Here is a 25,463-nt window from a genome sequence, read left to right on the forward strand (position 1 = left end):
ATGTGTCATTCTGCTAACTTCTGATAAACTCTTGACTTGTTTTGCTGATCATTTAATTTTTAAGGAGATTGAAAAAATAATGCAGAGAATGATAGCTCTGGGTTTCTTTCTGAGCCAACAAAGAAGTATTAGCCAGTGATGGAAAGTGGGAGAAACCAGGAAATGAAATCCCCCAAGAAGGATGCTTTGGGCATAACATCTCTATGATACTAGAAATATTTGAGACAAGTCAGAGAAAAGAGAAATGATCAGCTACTCAGGAGGCTGAGGCAGGAGAATTGCCTGAACCCAGGAGGCGGAGGTTGCAGTGAGCCGAGATCGCGCCATTGCACCCCAGCCTGGGTAACAAGAGCGAAACTCCGTCTCAAAAAAAAAAAAAAAAAGAGAAATGATGTCTCTTGTGGCCAAAGACTTAAAATGACAAGGAGATCTCACAAGGAAAGAATAGCCAAAATATTCTGAAATACAAAAGTAATCCCAAATGATTCCAGTGAACAGTAAAGGAGGAAGGCGTCTACAGGAATAAATAAATGTGCTCACACAGAGAACTCTTTCCCTGGCTCACCAATCTTTGTAAGTTACTTTTCTGCAGAATGTAGAGATGAGTAAAATGCAGTCCCTGAGTGAATTGCAGACCCAACATCTAGCAGTCAGGATATGAAGAGTGAGTCAGAGTGCAGGAAACGTGACTAATACTTTCAGGTAGCACAAAAGTGAAGCAGAGTCCAAGAAGAAGCAAACTCGTTTGGGGTGGGAGAGGGGCTGAGAAAAGGCTTCATGGAAAAGGCCGTGTTGAAAGTGGTCTTCCGAAGATGGAGAACTTTGCCTCAGACGGAAGAGGGAAAGTGGGTTAAGAGGGTGCTCCATGAAGAAGGACTCACTAGGACAAAGGGAGAGGGTAGAATGCAGGGTGTGTCTATGTGAGTTGTTAGAGATGAAGTTTGAGTAATAACAGCCAAAGTGTAACTGAGTGATGGCTGGCAAGGACTGTGCTCCGTGTTTTACATGCATTATTTTAGTCAATCTTGACAAAACCCTGTGAGGTTAGTATGGTTATTCATGCCTGCTTTCAGATGACGAAGCAACTCAGACATTTAGCAACAGAGTAAGTGAGAGGTAGAGCTGGAGTCCAAAGCCAGTGAAATGTAACTGTATAGTGGAGGGTTTTGCCTGCCAGACCTTGCTGTTTTACTCAAGCCTGTAGGCATTGGGAATTTGGAGCAGGGGAGAGCCTCGCAATGAATCGAACTGGGGATTGAATATAAGGATTGAAGTGCTGGGAGAGAAAATGTGGAGTCAATTGCAGGGCCTAATGGTGGTCTAAAATGAATTGGTGGTTTTGAGAATAGAAGAATGTAAAACACATTGCGGGGTGATGAAGTCAGTGTCAGGGAGAGCTGGAATCTACAGTACTGAGGACTCTGGGAGAGGGATTTTGGTTGGATTAGTAGAGGGTTGATGTCTTAATCAGAGTCAGGGAAGCCAGTGGCAGGTATTAATATAGCATGAGGGAGTGATGAGCGTAGGCTTGCTATTCCAGTGATGAATCCAGGGGCCAACACCAGACTGGGGACTGGAGGGAGGGTAAGGAGCAGTGTGACGGCTTTGCTAAAGTCACAGGCCTGTAAGATGACTAAGAGCTGAAGTGCATAGAAAGAAGTAGATAGGGGACAAAACTTTGGTGATTGTCTATGGAGATGGGAGAGAAAAAGAGGAGCCAGTAAGCAACATTTTAAAGTTAAGAGATGTCAGCACTCCTGTGTTCACAGAAGCACTGTTTATGATAGCCAAAATGTGGAAACAGCCTAAAAGTACATCAACAGATGAATGTGTGAAGACACTGCGGTAGGAACAGAGGGGCCAGTGGCCTGCCCCCCTTTTTTTTTTTTTTTCCGAGGAAGGAGAGTTTAATGTGGGAAGGCAGCAGGATGCTTAGGGTGCGGGCTCTGGCAGGGGAGCACCTTGGCCCTGGTCTTGGGCCAGCAGACGCAGAAGCAGGGAGTGCAGGGTCCGGCAGACAGGTGTGTAGCCCAGGCGGCTGAGATGCAGGTAATCATACATGTCATGGTGGCTGATGGTACCATCCGAGTGCACAAAGCCAGGGTCGGCATCTAAGAAGTGGGCCCGAGGGTGGCCAGCCAGTGCTGCCCGTACCAGCTCATTCACCCGTTGGTTCTTCTCCCGAAGTGGGTTGGGATGCTGGCCTCGTGGAAGCAGGCCCAGCACCACGACCCGGGCCTGCGGCTGCCGCTCATTCACCAGCTGCACAATGGCCTTGATGCCACCAGTCACCTGCTCTGCTGTGTGTCCGTGGTTGTTGGTGCCCACCCAGACCACCACAATCTTGGGCCGGATGTGTTCCAGCTCCCCATTCTCCAGCCGCCACAGTACATGCTGTGTGCGGTCGCCACCAATGCCGAAGTTAAGTGCATGCAGAGGAGAGAAGAGCTCCCGCCAGATCTCGCACTGGTGCATTAGCTGGACCAAGGAGTCCCCGATGAAGACGACTTCGGGTTCCTTATCTTTGCTGTCAGCGACGAAGCGATGGTGCTGCGGGAGCGTGCGAGAGGGAGTCAGTGGCTCGCACCAATGCGAAGGGCCAGTGGCCTGTGATTGTGACTACTGCAATACATACCTCACTCATGACTCTTCTGTGCAAAAGATACTCTACAGTGGTATCTCCAAAGAGAATATGAAAGACTACTGTCAGAACAGCGTTGAAGAGCAGGCTCAGAGCCTGATGGACGAAGCAATGGCTGCATTTCAACAAGGAAAGCTTCCTCCTACTTCATTCTCTGCCCCTCTCCAGCAGGGGCAATGATCCCACCTCCCGCCAAGTCTCCTGGCTCCTCTTTGCTGTGGTATGATGCCAGCAGATCTTTTAAGGGGCCCTCCCATGATGTCAATGATGGGTTCTCCTCCTCCTGGGATGATGCCAGTGGGACCTGCTCCTGGAATGAGGCTGCCATAGGAAGCCACATGTCAATGATGCCTATGCTCCCAGTGATGGAACCTCCCCCTGCTCCATGATGATGCCTACTCAGACTGGAATGACTCGACTATACAGATGAGGACAGCAGGGAGGCCTCTTTATATGTGTTTTCTATTACTTGTTCTGCTTCACCAGGAGATCATGGTGCTGTGTCTTTGGCTGTTTCTTTTTTTTTTTTTTTTTTTTGAGATTGAGTCTGGCCCAGGCTGGTGTGCAGTGGCACAATCTCGGCTCATTGCAATGTCCCCCTCCCAGGTTCAAGCAATTCTTCTGCCTCAGCCTCCTGAGTAGCTGGGATTACAGGTGCTTGCAACCAAGCTTGGCTAACTCTTGTATTTTTAGTAGAGACAGGGTTTCACCATGTTGGCCAGGCTGGTCTTGAACTCCTGACCTCAAGCGATCTGCCCACCTTGGCCTCCCAAAGTGCTAAGATTACAGATGTGAGCCACCGCGCCTGGCCACTGGATGTTTTCTTAATAGCATGGCAAGGAAAACTTACGCCCTCTTCCTATCAAAGAGAATAGTTTTGGAGTCCATACTTATTAGTATGGAGTCATGACTCTTAGCCCTGGACACCTGTCAGAATGTCCTAAGGAGCTTATTCCACTTCAGTCATAGACACTGGGTTGGGGCCTGGGCAGCAGTATTTTGTAAAATTACTTCAGTAGTTTGCAGCCAGGGTTGAGAATAATTGGTCTAGAGTTTTCAGAAATTTCCTTTCTGTTTCTAATAATCTTTACAGGATCAACCCAATTTTCATTTTTTGATACTATCTCACTCTCCCTCATCTGGCATAGTTTACTGTCAGATCCCATGAAGACTGAAGTCTTTGAGTCCCCTCATCTGTTTGGGCTAAATTGGTATCCGGAACCCATCTAGCAGAGCTGGGTACACATTTCTTATCTCTTATCTGTCGTTTCAAGTGTCTCTTCTCTGTGGTTATTCTATTCTTTCCCTTTAGTACCTCTCTTTTAAGAAAAAAGATGGAAAACAAGTGGGATTGCAACAATCCTCTTGACCCCTGATGCTTTTTGAAGGGAGTTTCCACACCCAGAAGCTTATCTTCTATTTGTGCATCTGGCTCTGGCTATGTGTCCACAAAGCCATTTAGTTTTCACCACTGCTGTTTGTGAGCCTTGGCTTGCTCCTGATACTGGTCCTGCAGGCATTATTCCAGCATGTTGTGCAATAGTCTTGATTGTGAGCCTGGCCATGCAGTGTTCTAAAACACACACACACACATACTCTCTCTCTCTCTTTCTGTCTCTTTCTCTCTTTCTTATTATAGTCAGAAAACACTTAACTGAAACTCTGTATCCATTAAACAATAACTGGCATTCTCCCCTCCCCCCAGCACCTGACAGCCACCATTCTTCTTTCTGTTTCTATGAATTTTATTATTTTAAATATCTCATATAAGTGGAATCATGCAGTATTTGTCCTTCTGTGACTGGCTTTTTTCACTTAGCATAATGTCTTCCAGAGTCATCCGTGTTATTGCCCATTGTAAGATTTCTTTAGGTTTTATGACTGAAAATATTCTGTTGTATGTACAGTTGTCACCGAGTATCTGTGGGGAACTGGTTCTGTGATCGCCACAGATACTAAAATTCACGGATGATCAAGTTCCTGATATAAAATGGCAAAGTATTTGCGTGTAACCTATGCATATTCTCCTGTATATTTAAATCATTTCTAGATTACTTACAATACCTAACACAGTATAAATGCTATGTAAATAGTTGCTATACTGTATTGTTTTAAAATCTGTATTATTTTTATTGTTGTATTGTTACTGCTTTTTCCTCCTGGAATACTATTGCTCTGTGATTGGCTAAATCCATGGATGTAAAACCTGCAGATACAGAGGGCTGACTCCATATACCACATTTTATCTTAATTAAAAGAGTTGGCAGTTATATTTTGACATTTCAGCTGTACATTTTCTGTTCCACGTTTCCCCTCCAAAACTATTCTCTTTGCTAGGAAGAGAGAATAAGTCCTCCTTGTCATGCTGCTAAGAAAACATCCAGTGGCCAGGTGCAGTGGCTCACGCCTGTAATCCCAGCACTTTCGGAAGCTGAGGAGGACTGATCACTTGAGGTCAGGAGTTTGGGACCAGCCTGGCCAACATGGTGAAACCTCATCTCTACTAAAACTACAAAAATTAGCCAGCCGTGGTGGTGCATACCTGCAATTCTAGCTACTCGGGGGCTGAGACACGAGAATTCCTTGAACCTGGGAGGCGAAGGTTGCAGTGCGCCAAGATCTCACCACTGCACTTCAGCCTGGGTGATAGGGTGAGACTCTGTCTCAAAACAAAACAAAACAAAATGGTGAGAACATGGTAGCCACTGGGGAGTACACAGCCTGATGAAGTCAACCCTACAGCGAAACCCACTATCCCAAGTGACGTCTGTGATCAGGAGTCAGGGGATATGTGCCAATAGTGAAACCCATGTGACCAGGAGGAGGGACTCAGCATTGGAGCAAAGTCCTGGGCATTCAGGTATTGAGTGTTGGCAGACACAGGGGTGGATGTGTAGCAAACATCTTTCTCTCTCTCTCTCTTTTTTTCTGAGACAGTCTTACTCTGTCACCCAGGCTGGAGTGCAGTGGCACGATCTTGGCTCACTGCAACCTTTGCATCCCACGTTCAAGCAATTCTCTGCCTCAGCTCCCCAAGTAGCTAGGATTACAGGCACCCACCACCAGGCCTGGCTAATTTTTGCATTTTTAGTAGAGACAGGGTTTCACCATGTTGGCCAAGCTGGTTTTGAACTCCTGACCTCATGATCCACCCGCCTTGGCCTCCCAAAGTCCTGGGGTTACAGGTGTGAGCCACCATGCCCGGCCATCTTTCTCTCTTTTTTTTTTCTTTATTGCATTTTAGGTTTTGGGGTACATGTGAAGAACATGCAAGATTGTTGCATAGGTACACACATGGCAGTGTGATTTGCTGCCTTCCTCCCCTTCACCTATATCTGGCATTTCTCCCCATGCTATCTCTCCCCAACTCCCTACCCCCCGCTGTCCCTCCCCTATTTCCCCCCAACAGACATCTTTCTCTTTTTTTAAGGAGGATGTCAGACTTCTGAAAAGTCCACTTGAGGTATTCATCAACATATCTATCTGGTGATACCCTTGTGAACAGGGTAGAAAACCAAGATCTGAGTCAGTAGCTTTCCTTCTGGTGAAGGATAGGATTATATTTGCATAAAAATCATTTGGAAATTATCTTTCCCTCCTTCTTCCAATCTGCCTGCAAGTGCCCTCTCCCAGGAATCCTGCCAACTTTGAATCGTCCATCTGTGAACTTCAAGAGGGTAGTAGTAAGCAACCTTGGACATTTGGGTCTCTCTTAATCGCTTCCTTTCTTCACCAGCAAGTACCTTTGATATGTGGCTTTCTGATTCTGTGAACTAGAGGCTATTATTTGTGAGTCCACTCTTTCCTCATTTTTCACTTGTTTTAAGGATGTTTGTGGCCATAGGAATTTGTCAAGCTGAGGCTGGGAGCCATAGGGCTCACCCAGAAGATGAAATGGAAGGCATTCTAGTGTTGGAAGCCAAGTATTAGGTTGATGCAAAAGTTGCTGTGGTTTTTGCCAATTAGAAAACCACCAGTACCAGAACATCTTGCCAACAGCACAGCAGCACCTTGCCTTACTTTCAAACTTGAGAATAAAAGACTATTTATTTATTTATTTATTTTTAACCTGGTGATAGGCATTTTTATTTTTATTTTTTTATTTTACTTTAGGTACATACTATGTCTGGCATTTCTCCCCATGTTATCCCTCCCCACCCTCCCTACCTCCCTCTGTCTCTCCCCTACCCACCCTAACTGCCCCAGTGTGTGATACTCCTCTCCCTGCGTCCATGTGTTCTCATTGTTCAACACCCACCTATGAGTGAGAACATGCGGTGTTTGGCTTTCTGTTCCTGTGTCATTTTTCTGAGAATGATGGTTTCCAGATTCATCCAAGTCCCTACAAAGGACACAAACTCATCGTTTTTTATGGCTGCATAGTATTCCATGGTGTATATGTACCACATTTTCTTTGTCCAATCTATCATTGATGGGCATTTGGGTTGGTTCCAAGTCTTCACTATCGTACACAGGGCTACAATGAACATGCATGCACATGTGTCTTTATAGTAGAACGATTTATAGTTCTTTGGGTACATACCCAGTAATGGGATGGCTGGGTCAAATTGAATTTCTATTTCTAGGTCCTTGAGAAATTGCCACACTATCTTCCACAATGGTTGAACTAATTTACACTCCCACCAACTGTGTAAGAGTGTTCCTATTTCTCCACATCCTCTCCAGCATCTGTTGTCTCCAGGTTTTTTAATGATCGTCATTCTAACTGGCATCAGATGGTATCTCAGTGTGGTTTTGATTTGCATTTCTCTAATGACCAGTGATGATGAGCATTTTTTCCTATGTTTGTTGGCTTCATATATGTCTTCTTTTGTAAAATGTCTGTTCATATCCGTCTCCCACTTCTGAATGGGTTTTTTTTTTTCTTCTTGTATATCTGTTTTAGTTCTTTGTAGATTCTGGATATAAGACCTTTGTTAGATGGGTAGGTTGCAAAAATTTTTTCCCATTCTGTTGGTTGCCAGTTTGCTCTAATGATGGTTTCTTTTGCTGTACAGAAGCTCTGGAGTTTAATTAGATCCCATTTGTCTATCTTGGCTTTTATTGCCATTGCTTTTGGTGTTTTAGTCATGAAGTCCTTGCCTATGCCTATGTCCTGGATGCTTTTGCCTATGTTTTCTTCTAGTATTTTTATGGTATTAGGTTTTATGTTTAAGTCTTTAATCCATCTGGAGTTAATTTTAGTGTAAGGTGACAGGTAGGGGTCCAGTTTCTGCTTTCTGCACATTGCTAGCCAGTTTTCCCAACACCATTTATTAAACATGGAGTCCTTTCCCCATTGCTTGTTTTTGTCAGATTTGTCAAAGATCAGATGGTTGTAGATGTGTGATGTTGCTTCTGCGGCCTCTGTTCTGTTCCATTGGTCTATGTCTCTGTTTTGGTACCAGTACCATGCTGTTTTGATTACTGTAGACTTGTAGTATAGTTTGAAGTCTGGTAGTGTGATGCCTCCGGCTTTGTTCTTTTTGCTTAGGATTGTCTTGGTTATGCTGGCTCTCTTGTGATTCCATATGAAGTTTAAAGTGGTTTTTTCCAGTTCTGTAAAGAAGGTCATTGGTAGCTTGATGGGGATAGTGTTGAATCTATAGATTACTTTGTGCAGTAGGGCCATTTTCATGATATTAATTCTTCCTAACCATGAGCATGGAATGTTTTTCCATCTGTTTGTGTCCTCTCTTATTTTGTTGAGCAGTGGTTTGTAGTTCTCCTTAAAGAGGTTCTTTACATCCTTTGTTAGTTGTATTCCTAGGTATTTTATTCTCTCTGTAGCAATTGTGAATGGGAGTTCGCTCTTGATTTGGCTCTCTGTCTGTTATTGGTATATAGGAATGCTTGTGATTTCTGCACATTGATTATTTATCCTGAGACTTTGTCGAAGTTGCTTATCTGTTTGAGAAGATTTTGGGCTGAGACGATGGGGTCTTCTAGATATACAATCATGTTGTCTGCAAATAAAGACAGTTTGACTTCCTCCTTTCCTAATTGAATACCCTTTATTTCTTTTTTTTGCCTGATTGCTCTGGCTAGAACTTCCAATATTATATTGAATAGGAGTGGTGAGAGGGCATCCTTGTCTAGTGCCTGATTTCAGAGCTTTTGCCTGTTTAATATGATATTGGCTGTAGGTTTGTCATATATAGCTTTTTATGTTTTATTATACGTTCTGTTGATACCTAGTTTATTCAGAGTTTTTAGCATGAAGGGCTGTTGAATTTTGTCGAAGGCCTTCTTTGCATCTATTGAGATAATCATGTGGTTTTTGTCTTTGGTTCTGTTTATGTGATGGATTACATTTATGGATTTGCGTATGTTGAACCAGCCTTGCATCCCCGGGATGAAGCCTACTTGATTGTGATGGATAAGCTTTTTGATGTGCTGTTGCAATCTGTTTGCCAGTATTTTATTGAAGATTTTTGCATCTATGTTCATCATTGATATTGGCCTGAAGTTTTCTTTTTTCATTGAGTCTCTGCCTGGTTTTGGTATCAGGATGATGTTGGTCTCATAAAATGAGTTAGAGAGATTCCCTCCTTTTGTATTGTTTGATACAGTTTCAGAAGGAATGGAACCAGCTCCTCTTTGTATGTGTGGTAGAATTTGGCTGTGAACCCATCTGGACCTGGATTTTTTTTTTGGTTGGTAGGCTATTGATTGCTGCCTCTACTTCAGCCCTTGTTATTGGTCTATTCAGGGTTTCAACTTCCTCCTGGTTTAGTCTTCATAGAGTACAAGTGTCTAGGAATTTATCCATTTCTTCCTCGTTTACTGGTTTATGTGCATAGAGCTGTTTGTAGTAATCTCTGATGGTAGTTTGTATAAAGCAAGCTTTGTATAAAGCAAGTTACCACTTGTGGGATCAGTGGTGATATCCCCCTTTATTGTTTTTTATTGCATCTATTTGATTCTTCTCCCTTTTTTATTAATCTGGCTAGGAGTCTATTTTGTTGATCTTTTCAAAAAATCAGCTCCTGAATTTATTGATTTTTTGAAGGGTTTTTTGTGTCTCTATCTCCTTCAGTTCTGCTCTGATCTTAGTTATTTCTTGTCTTCTGCTAGCTTTTGAGGTTTTTTTTGATCTTCCTCCTCTAGCTCTTTCCATTTTGATGATAGAGTGTCAATTTAGATCTTTCCTTGTTTCTCATGTGGGCATTTATTGCTATAAATTTCCCTTTCGACACTGCTTTAAAGATGTCCCAGAGATTCTGGTAAGTTGTGTCTTCATTCTGATTGGTTTTGAAGAACATCTTTATTTCTGCCTTCATTTCATTGTTTATTCAGTTGACACTCAGAAGCAAGTTGTTCAGTTTCCAAGTGGTTGTGCGGGTTTGAGCGTGATTCTTAATCCTGAGTTTGATTGCGCTGTGGTCTGAGAGACTGTTTGTTATGATTTCCATTCTTTTGCATTTGCTGAGGGGTGATTTGCTTCCAATGATGTGGTCAATTTCAGAGTAAGTGCAATGTGGTGCTGAGAAAAATGTATATTCTGTGGATTTGGGGTGGAGTGTTCTGTATATGTCTATTAGGTCTGCTTGGTCCAGCTCTGCATTCAAGTCCTGGATGTCCTTGTTAATTTTCTGTCTTGTCGATCTGTCTAATATTGACAGTGGAATGTTGGAGTCTCCCACTGTTATTGTGTGGGAGTCTAAATGTCATTTTAGGTCGTTAAGAACTTGCTTTATATATGTGGGTGCTTCTGTGTTGGGTGAGTATATATTTAGGATAGTTAGCTCTTCTTGTTGGATTGATCCTTTTATCATTATGTAGTGTCCTTCTTTGTCTCTTTTGATCTTTGTTGGTTTAAAGTCCATTTTATCAGAGATTAGGATTGCAACCCCTGCTTTATTTTGTTCTCCATTTGCTTGGTAAATCTTCTTCCATCCCTTTATATTGAGTCTATGTGTATCTTTGTATATGAGATGGGTTTCCTGAATACAGCATACCAATGTGTCTTGACTTTTTATCCAGTTTGCCAGTTTGTGTCTTTTGATTGGGGCATTTAGGCCGTTTACGTTCAATGTTAATATTGTTATGTGTGAATTTGTTCCTGCCATTTTGTTACTGGCTGGTTTTCTTTCCCGTTGACTCATTTTTTTCAGTGCATTTTTGGTCTTTGCCAACTGATTTGCTTTTGCAGTGACTGGTACTTGTTCCTTTCCATGCGTAGTGTTTCTTTCAGGAACTCTTGTAGGGCAGGTCTGGTGGTGATGAAATCTCTCAGTAATTGCTTGTTGGTAAAGGATTTTATTTCTCCTTCACTTACGAAGCTTAGCTTGGCTGGATATGAGATTCTGGGTTGAAAGTTCTTTTCTTTAAGGATGTTGAATGTTGGCCCCACTCTCTTCTGGCTTGTAGGGTTTCTGCCAGGAGATCTGCTGTGAGTCTGATTAGCTTCTCTCTGTGGGTGACCTGACCTTTCTCTCTGGCTGCCCTTAGCATTTTTTCCTTCATTTCAACCCTGGTGAATCTGACGGTTATGTGCCTTGGGGTTGCTCTTCTTGAGGAATATCTTTGTGGAGTTCTCTGTATTTCTTGAATTTGAATGTTGGACTGCCTTGCTAGGCTTGGGAAGTTCTCCTGGATAATATCCTGGAGCGTGTTTTCCAGCTTGGATTCATTCTCCCTATCATATTCAGGTACACCAATCAAGCGTAGATTAGGTCTTTTCACATAATCCCACATTTCTTGGAGGCTTTGTTCATTTCTTTTCACTCTTTTTTCTCGTCTTGCCTTCTCTTTTTATTTCATTGAGCTGATCTTCTAATCTCTGATATCCTTTCTTCTGCTTGATCGATTCAGCTATTAAAGCTTGTGTTTGCTTCACGTAGTTCTCGTGCTGTGTTTTTCAACTCCATCAAGTCGTTTATGTTCTTCTCTAAGCTGGTTATTCTAGTTAGCATTTCATCTAACCTTTTTTGAAGGTTTTTGGTTTTTTTGCATTGAGTTAGAACGTGTGCCTTTAGCTCAGAAAAGTTTGTTATTATCCACCTTCTGAAGCCTGTTTCTGTGAGTTTGTCGCACTCCTTCTTGTTCATGTTGTGTTCCTGTGTTGTTGAGGAGTTATGATTCCTTGAAGGAGAAGAGGTGTTCTGGTCTTTGATGGTTTCATCTTTTTTGCACTGATTTTTTTCCATCTTTGTGGATTTACCTGGCTGTGGTGTCAGAGAGCTGCTTGATTAGGTCACTTGTCTGCCTGTGGGGGCGCTACTGGGTTTCTAGGTTTCGGTTTCAGGTTACTGGGGAAGCTTCCTGTGTCTTTTGTTTACACTGGGGGGTTAGGCCTGCCTCTTCTGCTGACCTGGCGGCACTGCTGGGTGGTCAAGAATGCAGTCCCGTTGCTACCTAGGCTTCCTGTGTTTTATGTTAAAACATGTAGCCCAGTCCCACCCCTCTAGTGGTGGGTTGTGCCCTTCCTCCACTGGGCTGGATCATTCAGGGTTCAGCTCAGACTGTGGCACTGACTGCGCAACCTGCTAGAGTCAGAGCTTCAGCCCTCTGGGGTTTGTGGGGAGGGTGGGGACCCGCCCAGTTGCACCCAGCCGTCTCCCCTTTCAGCTTCCTCTCTCTCTGGTCATGGGGTAGGGGCCGCCCAGCTGCTCCTGCTTACAGCGCCCTCTCTCTCCGGGCGGGGGAGGGGGCGATAGCTCAGTCTGCAGGCTCTCCCAGCCACCTTTTGGTCTTATGCTTCTGTTTAGGTCTGTGCACCAATACGGGACACCCTCCTGGATTATTATTCAACTCCGCACTTGTAATTCCTGGAGCTTGACTAGCAAAGATCCCCTGTTCTGTGTATTGCTGAGGCTTTGGGGGAAGCACTATATCTGGACCGGAGTGCTAGACAGGGAGCCACCAACTTGCCGGTCAGATGCACTTTCTGGGTGAAGCAGCACCCTTCCCCGCGTCGGTCTGCCCTGCGTGGGCTTTGCTCACCGTCGGACCAGACCCGTTGAAATGCACCTGGTACCTTGGTTGGAGCTAGGAGATCTCTGGATTTCTGTATCTCTCTCGCTGGGTGTTGTGTGCCGGAGTTGTGTCTATTCGGCCAACTTCGAGAGTCCCCCAAAAAAGTAATTTATTTACACATTGTCTTATTCCACAGAGTTTTTGAAGTGGTCTCCAATAATACACATAGTGCACATGGAATTAGTCCATAGTTGAGAGAATTGGAGCACAGTGACAATAAAGGGAAGCCAAGCATGGAGAAATACATATCTCCTGCTACGGAAGGTTATCAGTGGTGACTCATCAATTTGACCCCCTGTCCTTCCTAGTACCTCAGACAAAGAGGGAGAAGCTCTGTTCTCAGTCTCTAAAAGCTAAGAATAAGCCAGTCGTTTAGGCATGGCATTCAAGAATCCTTTCTTTATTATTATTTTTTCTTTTCTCTTGCAAATGACCATAGAAGAGACTTTTAAAAGAATCCTCTGTACAGTGTAAGTTGGTGAGGCCATTTTGAATAGCAATTTGAAATAGTAAAACAAAAACTAGCCCTACCTTAAGATGCAGCAGTTTCACTTACTTTAGAAAATTACCATCACAGCCTCATGAGAAGCAGATACAATGTTGTTCATTGCATCACCATATTTAATAGCAAAGAATCAGAAACATCTGAATGAATAAGTACAGTAAGGCATAGTCATGTTGCAAGAGTGGAACAAAATATGTATTTTTGTATGTGTAACAATTTTTAGTGAAAATAAGCCAGCTGCAGAAAGAAATGTATGGTATGATGCCATTTATTATGCAACGTTTAAAAAGCCCCAGAAAAATGCGTGGAAACCTTTTTTTTTTTTTTTTTTTTTTTTTGCGACGGAGTTTCGCTCTTGTTACCCAGGCTGGAGTGCAATGGCGCGATCTTGGCTCACCGCAACCTCCGCCTCCTGGGTTCAGGCAATTCTCCTGCCTCAGCCTCCTGAGTAGCTGGGATTACAGGCACGCGCCACCATGCCCAGCTAATTTTTTATATTTTTAGGTAGAGACAGGATTTCACCATGTTGACCAGGATGGTCTCGATCTCTTGACCTTGTGATCCACCCGCCTCGGCCTCCCAAAGTGCTGGGATTACAGGCGTGAGCCCCCGCGCCCGGCCTGAAACCTATTAATATTGGATGATAATGATACGGATATTTTTATATATCCTTTGTGCTTTTCCAATTAAAAGAGTACAGTACCCATTGTGATGTTGTTCAGGATAATGACCAGTATCCTACACTGCCTAACCCCTAGCAATGTGATTGCCTTCTGCTAAATGGCCTTATATGGATTAGCTCATCTAATCACCTCAACAACCCCTTTCAGGGAGATCCTTTAATTATTCCCATTTTGGAAATGAAAAATTGAGATCTAGAGAGACTAAAAGCTTACTAAAGCAACTTAGTAAGGCTGGCTGTGAACCTGGGTAGTTTGAGCGCACAGCTTTTAATCTTTATATACTACTCTACAGAATTTCCCAGTATCATACAGTGGGTTGGTTATTTATTCATTGACAGTGATTATCTCATTGTAGGCCACCCCCATACTCCTAGAAGGCAATGCAAGGAAAGCAGTTCTTAGAGATCAGAATAGGGTAGTTCCATCAACTCAACCATCAGATGACATGGCTTGAGCTAGGTGTATATGTTGTCTTATCTTTTTGGATCATTTAATGGTGGCTCAGAGTCCTGGAGCACCTTATCAACCCTGGTCCTATACCAGAAAATCCTGTGGAGGTTTAGGAATACCAAAGCCTGGCCCCACCAGAGATTTCAACATAATAGACCTAGGATAGGCCTGTTGATCAGCATTTTTTAAAAGTTTTTCACATAGTTTCATTATGCACTCAAGAGTGTGATCCACTGAATGATAAAGTCTGGACAGTACATAGTTCAAAGTTAGTAAGTTTGGCAAGAGCCTGGTTCATGGGAGTTTTGTGTTGAGGATCAGGGACAGGTCCGTATGTGTTGACTTTTATGACCAGATTGCAACTAATGTCCTGTGAAATCATGGCTCTTAATCAGGTTAAAGGAATGCATCTTAGCAGGATAGATCTGTCTTACCAACTCTCTCTTTTTTTTCCCCAAGACGGAGTTGTACTCTGTCACCAAGGCTGGAGTGTAGTGGCATGATCTCAGCTCACTGCAACCTCCGCCTCCCAGTTTCAACCAAATCTCCTGCCTCAGCCTCCCAAGTAGCTGGGATTACAGGTGCCTGCCACTGTGCCCAGCTAATTTTTGTATTTTTAGTAGAGATGGGATTTCACCATATTGGCCAGGCTGGTCTTGAACTCCTGACCTCATGATCTGTCCTTCTCAGCTTCCCAAAATGCTGGGATTACAGGCATCAGCCACTGCACCAGGCTGTCCTTTTTTTTTTTTTTTGAGACAAGGTCTGGCCCTGTCACCCAGGCTGGAGTGCAGTGGCAAAATCTTGGCTCACTGCAACCTCTGCCTCCCAGGCTCAAGTCATCCTCCTACTTTGGCCCCCCCAGTAGCTGGGACTACAGGTGTACACTAGCACGCCTAGCTAATTTTTGTATTAGGTTGGTGCCAGTGGCAAAAACTGCACTTTTGCACCAACCTAATATTTTTTGTAAAGACGGGGGTTTTGCCATATTGCTCAGGCTGGTCTTGAACTTGTGAGCTTAAGCGATCCACCCACCTAGGCCTCCCAAAGTGCTGGGATCACAGGCATGAGCCACCATGCCCGACTGGTCAACTCTGTGTTTTGTGTTTTAGTTTTCTGGAGAGCTGTTTGAGGAAATTTGCCATGATGACAAAGCATAGGAGTGGAGACTGGAAGCACATGTATCTGGTATTTGCCATCCCTTGACTAAGGAGTGGCTAAACAGTGGCACAAAATCTTTCTCAAGAAGAACTCAAGGGTCTACTCCAATCCCTGACAGTAAGTCCTCATGTATCTTCATTGATAAGTTCTCTGAAACTGTGACTTTAAGTGAAACGATGTATAAAGCTAATTTTACCATAGGCTAATTGATTAAAACAATGGTATATTTCCTGTGGCATATTTCTGGTCACAAAAAACATCACCAGACTTCTTTTTTTTTCCTTTAATCCATCTCGAGTGAAAAACATCACCAAACTTCTAAATAATGAAGTTAAATAAAACAACATTATTTGTGGACCTGCTGTATACCAGAGGCCGAAAGATTCTATGCCATGGATGTGATATTAACCTGTGACAGTGGTTCCTGGATAACTTGTGAAAAACAGATCCCTGGTTCCCACTCTCAGGTCCTGATTTTGTAGGTCTGTATTCTGAGATTTTGCATTCCTAACAATGTTTCAGGTGATACTGATGCTGCAAGTCTGAGGGCCACTCTTTAAAAACCACAGGGCTGGGATAATGAAAGAGAGTTTTAGCTTCCTACCCTCTGCCATATCACACATACACAAATAGAAGAATTGACTCAGAGTCAGATAAGAAGGGTTAAAAGCTATAGGCTAAGTCAGTTATGTTCTCAAACTTTAATGTAGGCAGAAATCACCCAGGGCATCTGTTAAACATGTAGATTATCAGGCCCGTCCCTAGATAGAAATTCTGATTCAACTCATCTAAAGTGGAGCAAAATCTGCATTTTAAATAAGGATCCTGAAGACTTTGAAGAAAGTGGATCTGGACACTTTAAGAAATTGTAGGAGACTATACAGTTATGAGTATTTACAGTGGGTTGGCAAATTTGTATGCAGAAATGCTAATTAACAAACAAATTAATGTCAGGCTGCAGAGACCTCCATGCCCTGGGTGCTCTTCTCCTTACTAAATCTCCAAGTATAATTTACTTGGGTGAGTATAGGATTCATATGCCTGTGCAATCTATGTATGCTGTGACAAAGAAGTCAGCCAGTGACCACTGGTCCCCAGAAATATCTTGACATGGGTCAAAATTAACATGAGATAATTTAATAATGAGTATAATGATGGTAATAATAATACAACAGTCAAGTCCTGAATTTTAGTTAAAGGAAGTAAAGGAGCCCTGTTCAGAAAGAAGGAAGCCCTACTTCTGAGAAATCTGTATGACCTGACAGTCCCAGTAAGAACACTGAGGGCTGGAAAGAAATGAGAGTTCCCCCAAAGCTAAGGCAAATCCAGCAGTATTAACAATTGCAGTGTGTTTGAGGCCAGGAAGGTTGTCATTGCCTTCTCTTCTGCTCTGTCCAGACCACCCTTGGAGCTTGTCTTTAAGTCTGGGCATGAATGTCAGAGAAGCACAAATTGAAGTGTGATTAGAGTTGAACATCTGGGATCCCAAGGGCTCTTAATCCATGTCCCATAAGAAATGGATGATGGTGACAATGAGGCTGTTTAGTCTGCAGAAGAAAAGATTTGCTGGGTGGGATGTGGGGACGGTGGTGGTTTCAGTGCAGCTTACGGTTTAAAAAAAATGGTCTGTCTTGTTCTGTGTCGCTGCCAAAGGCAAATCTAGGAGCAGTGTGTGAAATTATAGTGAGTAATTATTTCAGCCCTAAATAATGACAAACTATCTAGAATAGATTTTTTAAAAAACAAACAAAAAGTGAAATGGAGTGCCTTGTTTCTATCACAAGAAGTGATCAAGCAGTGATGACCTAAGCCATGTTATAGAAGGAGTTCTTGCTTTGTTTAAGGAAGAACTTGGGCTAGAATTCATTCTTAGGCGCCACGATTCTGTCTAATGACTGGTGTTAAACACTTGTTTTGTTTACTCAGTGATGACAAATAAATGGTTCCAGCATAAACTGACAGCCAGATACCACTGTCCAGCTTTTTATCTCATGGAAGCTGCACACTTCAAATATGCATCTGGGTGCATTTCTGTTGCTAGATTGAGCTCTGAGCAATCTGATCTTCCCTGAAGTAGTGAATTGGGAAGGTCATGGATGGCGCAGGGAATAGAAATGGATACTCTGAATGGGCCAGAGTAAGCATTTGAGTCTTTAGGCCTCTTGACTCCTGTCTTGCCAAAAGTGAGAATAAGATAAAAAAGTGGTTTATGGAGGAATTGTTTGACTTTAAGGAAGTGACTTCTGTGCATGCTGAGCCTTAGTACTCATCTTCCAGAAACAGGCAGATATGATGCCTTTGGATCAGACCAGCAGTTCAGATACTTTGGATGTGTGGACAGCAGTTCAGACAGAGGTCCAGGATCACCAGTCAGTATCTGAAGCTGTCGTGATTAGAACCTGCTTCCATAAACTTCTGATGCTGAATCTCTGGTCTGTGGTGCTTAAAGCCAAATAACCAAAGTGCTGCTTTTGACCATGTAACATTTTTGAAATCAGGATGTTTCCGAGGGCACCATTTGTAAAAAGATGAATATCTAGGATTTGAATAATTTTATTTTACCAAAGACCAGAAATAGATATCCCACTTTAAAATTTTTTAGTATCAATTCAGGACATAATTTCTTTGTATGTTTTACTGGGAAAATACAAAGTATTTGGAATTATATGCCACCTGGCCTTCATGAAAGTCGTTTCCAACTATGGAAGCAAAATCTGTTTCTCAAGCAAAATGTGGCCAAGTGTCTGAGTGCAGACCCCCAGGCCTAATGGGTTAATAAGTAGCTGTGTTATATGCCATTCTTTGCAACCTGCCAGATAATATTGCTTTTTTGGAGAGCTGGTAGTGATGAATTCTGTGGCGTTTATCTTTCTGCATTTGTATCTTCTTCAAAAGCAGGCACACTGCTTTAATGATTTAACACTAGTCTGTTCACACTCGTGTTACGGATTTTGGGAGATGTTAATATGTTGAAGGACATACACATTTTAAGATTCTGTCTTCTTTATTTGTTTGTAGTTGAAGGAGGGTTAGAGCTTCTTATCTTGTGCTGCACCTGCCACTTTCAGGAAGCCAGGAGAGGTGGCAATGGGCCTTTGCATCTGTTGAGTGTCTATTCTATTCCAAAGCCAGACACTGTATCCTCATTTTCTCATTTAATCCTTCTAATTTCCCTCCCTCCCTCCCATCCATCTGTCTCACTCTGTCACCCAGGCTGGAGTGCAGTGGTGCAATCTCAGTTCACTGCAACCTATGCCTCCCAGTTTCAAGCATTTCTCCTGCTTCAGGCTCCCGAGTAGCCAGGACTATAGGCACGTGCCACCACGCTCGGCTAATTTTGGTATTTTTAGTAAAGATGAGGTTTTACCATGTTGGCCAGGCTGGTCTCAAACTCCTGACCTCAAGTTATCTACTCGCCTTCACCTCCCAAATTGCTGAGATTATAGGCATGAGCCACTGCACCTGGCCAAATCCTAATTTTCTGAGGTGGCTATTAGTATTCCCCATTTTATGCAGGAAAAAATAGAAATCAAAGCTTAATACATTTGTCAAGGTGCACAGAGTTTGTAATAAGGAAGCACCAATTCAAACTTAGGTCTGACTCCTTCCAGCACACATATATGTCTCTTTTACATCTTTTCCCAAATTGTGTCATCTTTTCTGAGTGAAACCTACTAAAATGAGTCTTAAAGTCAACCTTTGTTGCCAAAATACTTGACAGTGCATTGGTCATTTATTTTTCCCCATTCTGGGTAGAAATCGGGGTTCTCTTTTCCTAATGGAAACCCCAGGACAGCTTACATTTGAATGTCATATGCCCATTTGACTTTTAACCAAAACACTACCTTTTCACACAGTGACCCATCATCTTCTCAAAGGTGGGCGGCAGTTGTGAGAGACGATGAAAGTCGTCTCAGAGGCACAAACAGCATTTTTGAACTGACCCAAGTCTATCTGGTGTTTTGCACCTGTGGGATTTGGTGGCATCTGTGATTTAGAGGAAGGGGAGGGCCATAAGTTGTCTCCTCGTGAACCTCAGCGCCAGGTGGTTTGTTGAAACAAAAGCAGAACCCAAACTGAATTCTGTCACACATCAAACACTGACACGAGTCATAATGCACCAAAGCAGCCATAAAACCTGTCTCATAAGCTGGGGGAAGTCCTAGCTCTCAATCCTTAAGGCATGTTGACAAGTCCTTGCAGGAGAGATTTACTCAGGACAGCAATCTGCAAAAAGATCAGCTCCAGGGGACCAAGGAGCCTTCTTGGCAGGCTGTAAATGTTCTATTTTTGATCCAGCTGATGATTATATGAGTACTTGCCAGTGTAACATTCTGTATATGCACTTAAGATTTGTGCACTTCAGTATGTCATTTCTCAGTAAAAAAAATAAGGTGTAAATAAATGATCACCTTAAGTTATTTGTAGTCTGTGAGTTGGGTAATTATTATATATTGTTCAAGCCCACAAACCCTTTGAATTAGAGGTTTTCCATGGAAGGATCTCCAGGTGGAGTGAAAGCATTCAGGGCCTCCTGCTGAGGCCTCCTCTCTGCTGACCCCAGCCCATCCCTGTGGTGCCCCCTAGAGTGGACACAGTAGTTGCCTCCATCCAAGTGACCATCTTCGCACCTGGGATATCTTAGTCTTGGGCTACTGTTGCCTTCATTCTTTATTCTTCCCTGTTTTAAGTAGAGTCATACATCGCTTAAGATGGGAGACATTGTGAGAAATGTGACATTAGGTAATTTCATCGTTATTGTGAGAACATCATAGAGTGTACCTAGCAAAGCTGGATAGCAGAGCCTACTACACACCCAGGCTATGTGGTATGGCCTGCTGCTCCCAGGCTACAAACCTGTATAGGATGATACTGTCCTGAATACTGTAGGCAGCTGTAACACAGTGCAAGGACTTGTGCATCTAAACATAGAAAAAGTGAAAATACAGAATTATGGTCTTATGGGAACACTAGTGTATAGGTGGGCTGTCACTGACCAAAACACCATGATGTGGCATGTCACTGTATACCCTTCTTTTGGAATTTGACTTCTTTCACTTTTTAGGCTGCTTTTGGCTGTTTTAACCAAATTCCTGATGAGGCTAGGCAGGAAGGTTCTGGGGGATGAAACAGATTTATTTCCCTGTGCAACAATCCCAGACTCCACTGTGGGGCTGGGCATGGGAGGGGCTGTGGGTCCCCCTCTCTTTCTTTCCCAGAAGGGAAAAGGAGACAGGGGTAGGGGTCGCCAGGGGGTTGTGCTGGAAGAGGCCTCAGCTCTAAGTGTCAACTTTGTTAGCTATTGGATGTGGCCTGCTAAGCCCTGGCTGTTGCCTCCCAAGTGAAATTCCGCAGAGCGAAGAGATAAGGGTGACTCTGTATCAGCTGCCTCTAGGACAGGGTTGTGATATTTCTGCTTTGTCGGTTTTAGAATTCCTGTGACTTTCATTTATAGCCCACGTTTCTCGCCATTTACATTGCACACACCCCCGTCTCATCCCAGACTCTTGTTCGACAGAACCTCAGCCTTGAAGAAGAAACAAAAGCAAAACTTGCATATACAAACAAATCCACCACAGGTATTCCTAATCCACTGTGGAATCCGCTGCCATACCGGTGGCTGCCCCCTCTCCACCCTAAGCACAGACACACACTGCATCATTTGGGGCTCCCGTCAGGTTTTTTTTTTGGTTCTTTTGTTTTCTCTTTCTCAAACAGCAACAGCCAACACTGTTATTAAACAAACTATTAATGTATCTTTACAGCCTCTCTTGGTGCTTTTTAGACTGCATTTGCTTCTAACTTCAAGTACACACCCCCGTAAGTAAGGCTGACTTTATGAAGAGGCTGGTGCTGGTTTGCTTTTAGTATTACTTATTATTGGATCCAATACTAAATGAATAAAGAGATCTGGGGAGTTATCTAAGAGTAACATGGGAGTTGAGCTCTATGGCTCTCGGCGCCTTAATTTCATTTTCTGAGATTTTGGTATTTCTTTTCATTGTTTTGATTTTAGCTTATTGCTTTAACATACTCTTTTTTTTAAAGAACTAAATGTTAATGAAGGCATAGGAGATGAGTATTTGATAATTAGTCAAGTTTGATATCATATTTAACTAGCTAGTTCCTAGACAAATATATTATTCTCTTTTTACAATTAGACTATGTGAACATTAATAACTGAATGGGTTAGATATGATTTTTTTTTAATGTTGTTAACATGCTTGGGAAAGTTGTAGAATTTACTTGAACTTAGTGTGTTAAATAAAGTCCTGGTTTTCTGAAGCCAAAACCAAACATGTTAGTTACTCTTAACCCAGGGCTGTAGGAGAAGCCAGTGATTCTAGACCCACATTTCTCCTCTTTGGAAACTAGAAACTCCTCCAACAGGGCAAGACCCCCAAAAAGCTGCAGGTGGCAGTCCAGCTGACTGCTTGTAGGGGGCACCCCACCTTTGCCCTTCTCGGTCTCCTTCCCCACCACAGACACTGTGCCATCTTGGAAATGCGAACCATGCTGTAGGAGGAAATGAGATGTTGCCTTTTCAGAGCTTGATACCTCCCTCCTGATTCTTTCTAGTTCAGCTCTCAGGTCTCTTGGGTCTCAGAGATGGGGCAACAGCTGTTATCATCAGACCTGGTCACCAGGGAGGGGTGTGCTCATTTCCAGCAACGTAGTTAAAAGGCTGGAAAAAAACTCCTAGTTCAGCCTCTTGCCAGCTATGCGATAGGGCAAATTCCCTAACTTCTCAGAGACTCAGTTTTCTTCTCCATAAAATAACGATACTCCACTCCATCAGGTTGTTGAGACAGTGCTTGTGGGAATCCTTAATAGAGTGCTGGGCAGTAATTAGTATATACTCAATGAACGATCATAAGTTTTCTTTAAATATGCTCATAGATGATATGGAAAATTCTACTTTATCCCCTGTGGTTATTTGTCACATCAGGTTGTAGTTTTTAAAGAAGATTTTTCCAAAAACCTTTGGGAGAACAAATTCTCTACCCTACTCCCAAAAAACCAGAAAGAACTTTTAAAAAGTTATAATAAAATTCACCTTTTTAACTATCTTCACATGTTCAATTCAGTGACATTTAGTACATCCACAGTGTTGTGCACCCATCACTACTATCTAGTTCCAGAACGTTCTTTTTTTGAAACAGAGTCTTGCTCTGTCACCCAGGCTGGAGTGCAATGGCGTGATTTTGGCTCACTGCAGTCTTCACCTCCCAGGTTCAAGTGATTCTCCTGCCTCAGCCTCCTGAGCAGCTGGGATTACAAGGGGCCCACCACCACACCCAGCTAGTTTTTGTATTTTCAGTAGAGACAGATTTTGCCATGTTGGCCAGGCTGGTTTCAAACTCCTGACCTCAGGTAATCCACCCACCTCGGCCTCCCAAAGCATTGGGATTATAGGCATGGGTCACTGAGCCTGGCCTAGTTCCAGAACATTCTTATCACACCAGAAAGAAACTCTGTAGCCATTAAGCAGTTTCCCTATTCTCCGCCAGTAACCACTAATTATCAGCCTTCCGTCCCTATGGATTTGCCAACTCTGGATATTTCATATGGAAACATACGATGTTTGTTTTTTGTGTGTCTGGGTTCTTTGACTTAGCCTAATGTTGTCAAGGTTCATTGATGTTATAGCATGTATCATTCATTCCTTTTAATATCTGAATAATATTCCATTGTATGTATACACCAGATTTTGTTCATCCATTCATCAGTTGATGGACATTTGGGTTCTTTCCATCTTTATTATGAATAACATTGCTATGAACATTGGTCTATAGCTTTTTGTTTGAGTACCTGTTTTCAATTCTTTTGGATCCATACCTATTGGAATTACTGGATCATATGATAATTCTGTGTTTAAATTTTTGAGAAATAGAATAGCTACCAAACCGTTTTCCACCATGGCTGTGCCATTTTACATTTCCACTAGCAATATCTGAGGGTTCCAATTTCTCTACACTCTTTCTAACACTAGTTATTTCCCATCAAAAATTTATTATAGCTATCATAGTGGATGTGCAGTGGTGTCTTACTTACTGTGTTTTAAGATTTTTTATAGTACTAATTTTGTATGTGTCTGGACTCAAATTTCTCTATTAATGTTCTTAAGCCTCCCATATTGCAGAGCTACATGAGAAATAACCTATACAAAATTCCCAATAAGCGTAAAGCTTCTTTTCCCTCTCGGCCCCTGCTATAGCTAAACATCGTGGATCTGTAATCAATCCGTAGTATGTTTAAGCTCCTTGCAGATGATTTGTGGCAAATTACAGATGATATCTGATGCCTCTGACCTTCTCTCTAATTTCTATTTTTTAGGTTTTAGGGTTTCCTTTTGGCCACCCAAAATGCTTTTTAAACACATTGGATAAGAGCTGAACCATCTGCCTCTCAATACTCCCAGCTCCCCTGTCGTCGGACGACATTTTGACTGTCTCGAGACCAAGTGACTTGCTGCCCATGATGAGTGATGAGAAGAACCTTGGTGTGTCCCAAAAATTGGTATCACCCTCAAGGAGCACAAGTAGCTGCTCTTCCAAGCAAGGAAGTCGACAGGTAAAGTTTAGCTCATGCAAATTTTAATATGCAAATTTAAGCCATCAAGTTTGCTGGCTAAAATGCACACATTTACTTGGGAACTCCTACTTCTCAGTTTAAGAGCATTTGCTTTTGGTTATCTCTTGACTGGATGGAGGAGAGTAAATTCTGTATAATTTTAAGAATGTAGCTTGAGTGCCTACCGGGTGGGAAGCACTGCATTTGGTTCTTCATATAATTTTATTTAATTCTTGCAGCTGCCCCCCAGTGTAGATATTAACATCTCCATTTTTTCCATGAGGAAGCTGACTCAGACTGACCAGGTTACTTGCCCAAGGGCACACAGCTAGTAAGCAGCAGAGCAAGAACCAAAGCTCAGTCTGTTTGGCTTCAGAGCCCACACTTTCCTTTATATCATGCTAACCAAAACAAAAAGCCAGTCAGTCGTTTTTCCAGTAATTATAATATCCATCCCGACTTCCTTCCCTTTATCAAACCTTTTATGGCAGCTTGTAACCACAGATTGCCCTGTTAGTAGCTTGGAGTCTCACCTGCCTTATATCTGTAATGGAAGAGGGAAACTAATCTACAGAAAAATGGTCTAAAGAAATTAAGTAGGAGGGAGAAAGAACTGAAACAAAGGATTGAATAATTAACTCCTAAATAACTGTTGGTTAATTATATATTGTTTCTTGGTTTCCTTTCTAATAAATCTTTGTTGGCAGAATTTGCTGGTTTTAGATCAGTGGCAGTAAATGTGCATTAATCATTATAATTCTTCCTCCAGCAGTTAGGTGGAGAGAGAATGAGCTGTCAGAAATCTGAATTTATGACCAAAGTGGTCTCTGAACTGAGCATTTTCAGCACCTGCTGGCTCTGTTGGCATTTCCTTTTTGTCATGGGAAGTACTGGCCTGAGAAATCACCCAGAGTCTTTGGTTCCAGAATTGGAAGCAACAATTAAGCAACTCCCACCTCAGTCACGTCCACACGTTTATGACACATCATCAGGGGTCTCTCCATCTGAGTGTTGCCTGGGATAAGGAGCTTTGCCACCCAAGAATCTGTGATTCCAGGAAAATTAGATTTTGCCACAGGCCTGACATTTGGGAAGCCCTCCAGCATCTCCCCTGAGGGATTAAGGGGGAGAATTTTGTCAGCACTGTCATCAGTTCCTTCTGGGATTAGAAAAAAGAAAAAACTAAAATTAGTCATTAGCTAATGCATCATGGCTCCCTGGAGTTCTGTTTTCATGAGGGTCACTATGCTTGTCTTCTTTGTCAGCTTTCCACAGGAGTATTTTTCTCCCTAAACCAAAATTCTGGTTGGGATTAAACAGCATGTGGTATATTCCCTACCCACACCATCATTCTTACACCCAGGGATTGTTATGTCCTTCTTTGATAAAGGGGGAGAACATGATTCATTTAAGTAGCAAGTGGTGATTACACTATAGGAATTGGAACAGTACAATGAAATTCTCAGAT

General features: G+C 42.6%; 2 protein-coding genes across 9 annotated transcripts in view; one reads left to right on the forward strand and one right to left on the reverse strand.

The window, feature by feature from the left end:
- OSBPL3 (oxysterol binding protein like 3) overlaps positions 1-25,463 on the forward strand; it is a 194,066-nt gene that overhangs the window by 75,964 nt on the left and 92,639 nt on the right. For 5 of the 8 annotated variants that reach the window (XM_021670153.2, XM_064380532.1, XM_064380537.1 and 2 more), the window contains exons 2-3: positions 15,373-15,538; positions 23,759-23,995. In XM_021670153.2, the coding sequence (XP_021525828.1) occupies positions 23,900-23,995 (96 nt within the window). In that variant the 5' untranslated portion in view covers positions 15,373-15,538; positions 23,759-23,899. The remainder of the gene's footprint in view (positions 1-15,372; positions 15,539-23,758; positions 23,996-25,463) is intronic. The other 3 variants (XM_064380535.1, XM_064380534.1, XM_064380533.1) reach the window with 1 other exon arrangement.
- LOC105713908 (platelet-activating factor acetylhydrolase IB subunit alpha1-like) lies at positions 1,889-23,865 on the reverse strand. Its single transcript, XM_064380321.1, has 6 exons — positions 23,821-23,865; positions 21,731-21,937; positions 20,279-20,343; positions 7,046-7,118; positions 2,636-2,737; positions 1,889-2,550 (listed from the first exon to the last, which is right to left on the reverse strand). The coding sequence occupies exons 1-6, from the start codon at positions 23,863-23,865 to the stop codon at positions 1,933-1,935; spliced, it is 1,110 nt and encodes a 369-aa protein (XP_064236391.1). The 3' UTR covers positions 1,889-1,932.

The sequence above is a fragment of the Aotus nancymaae genome, unplaced genomic scaffold (assembly GCF_030222135.1).
Source record: "Aotus nancymaae isolate 86718 unplaced genomic scaffold, 86718_ANA_hifiasm-v0.15.2.pri h1tg000025l, whole genome shotgun sequence".
NCBI classification, from domain to species: domain Eukaryota; kingdom Metazoa; phylum Chordata; class Mammalia; order Primates; family Aotidae; genus Aotus; species Aotus nancymaae.

Excerpts from the sequence above, each read along its gene's own strand:
- LOC105713908 (XM_064380321.1), bottom strand. The coding sequence starts at position 23,865 with ATGTCGTCCGACGACAGGGGAGCTGGGAGTATTGAGAGGCAGATG. Across the intron at positions 2,738-7,045 it reads GATTGGACAAAGAAAATGTG|GCTCTGAGCCTGCTCTTCAA; the intron begins GTACATATACAC and ends TTCGTCCATCAG. Across the intron at positions 2,551-2,635 it reads ACAGAAGAGTCATGAGTGAG|CACCATCGCTTCGTCGCTGA; the intron begins GTATGTATTGCA and ends ACGCTCCCGCAG.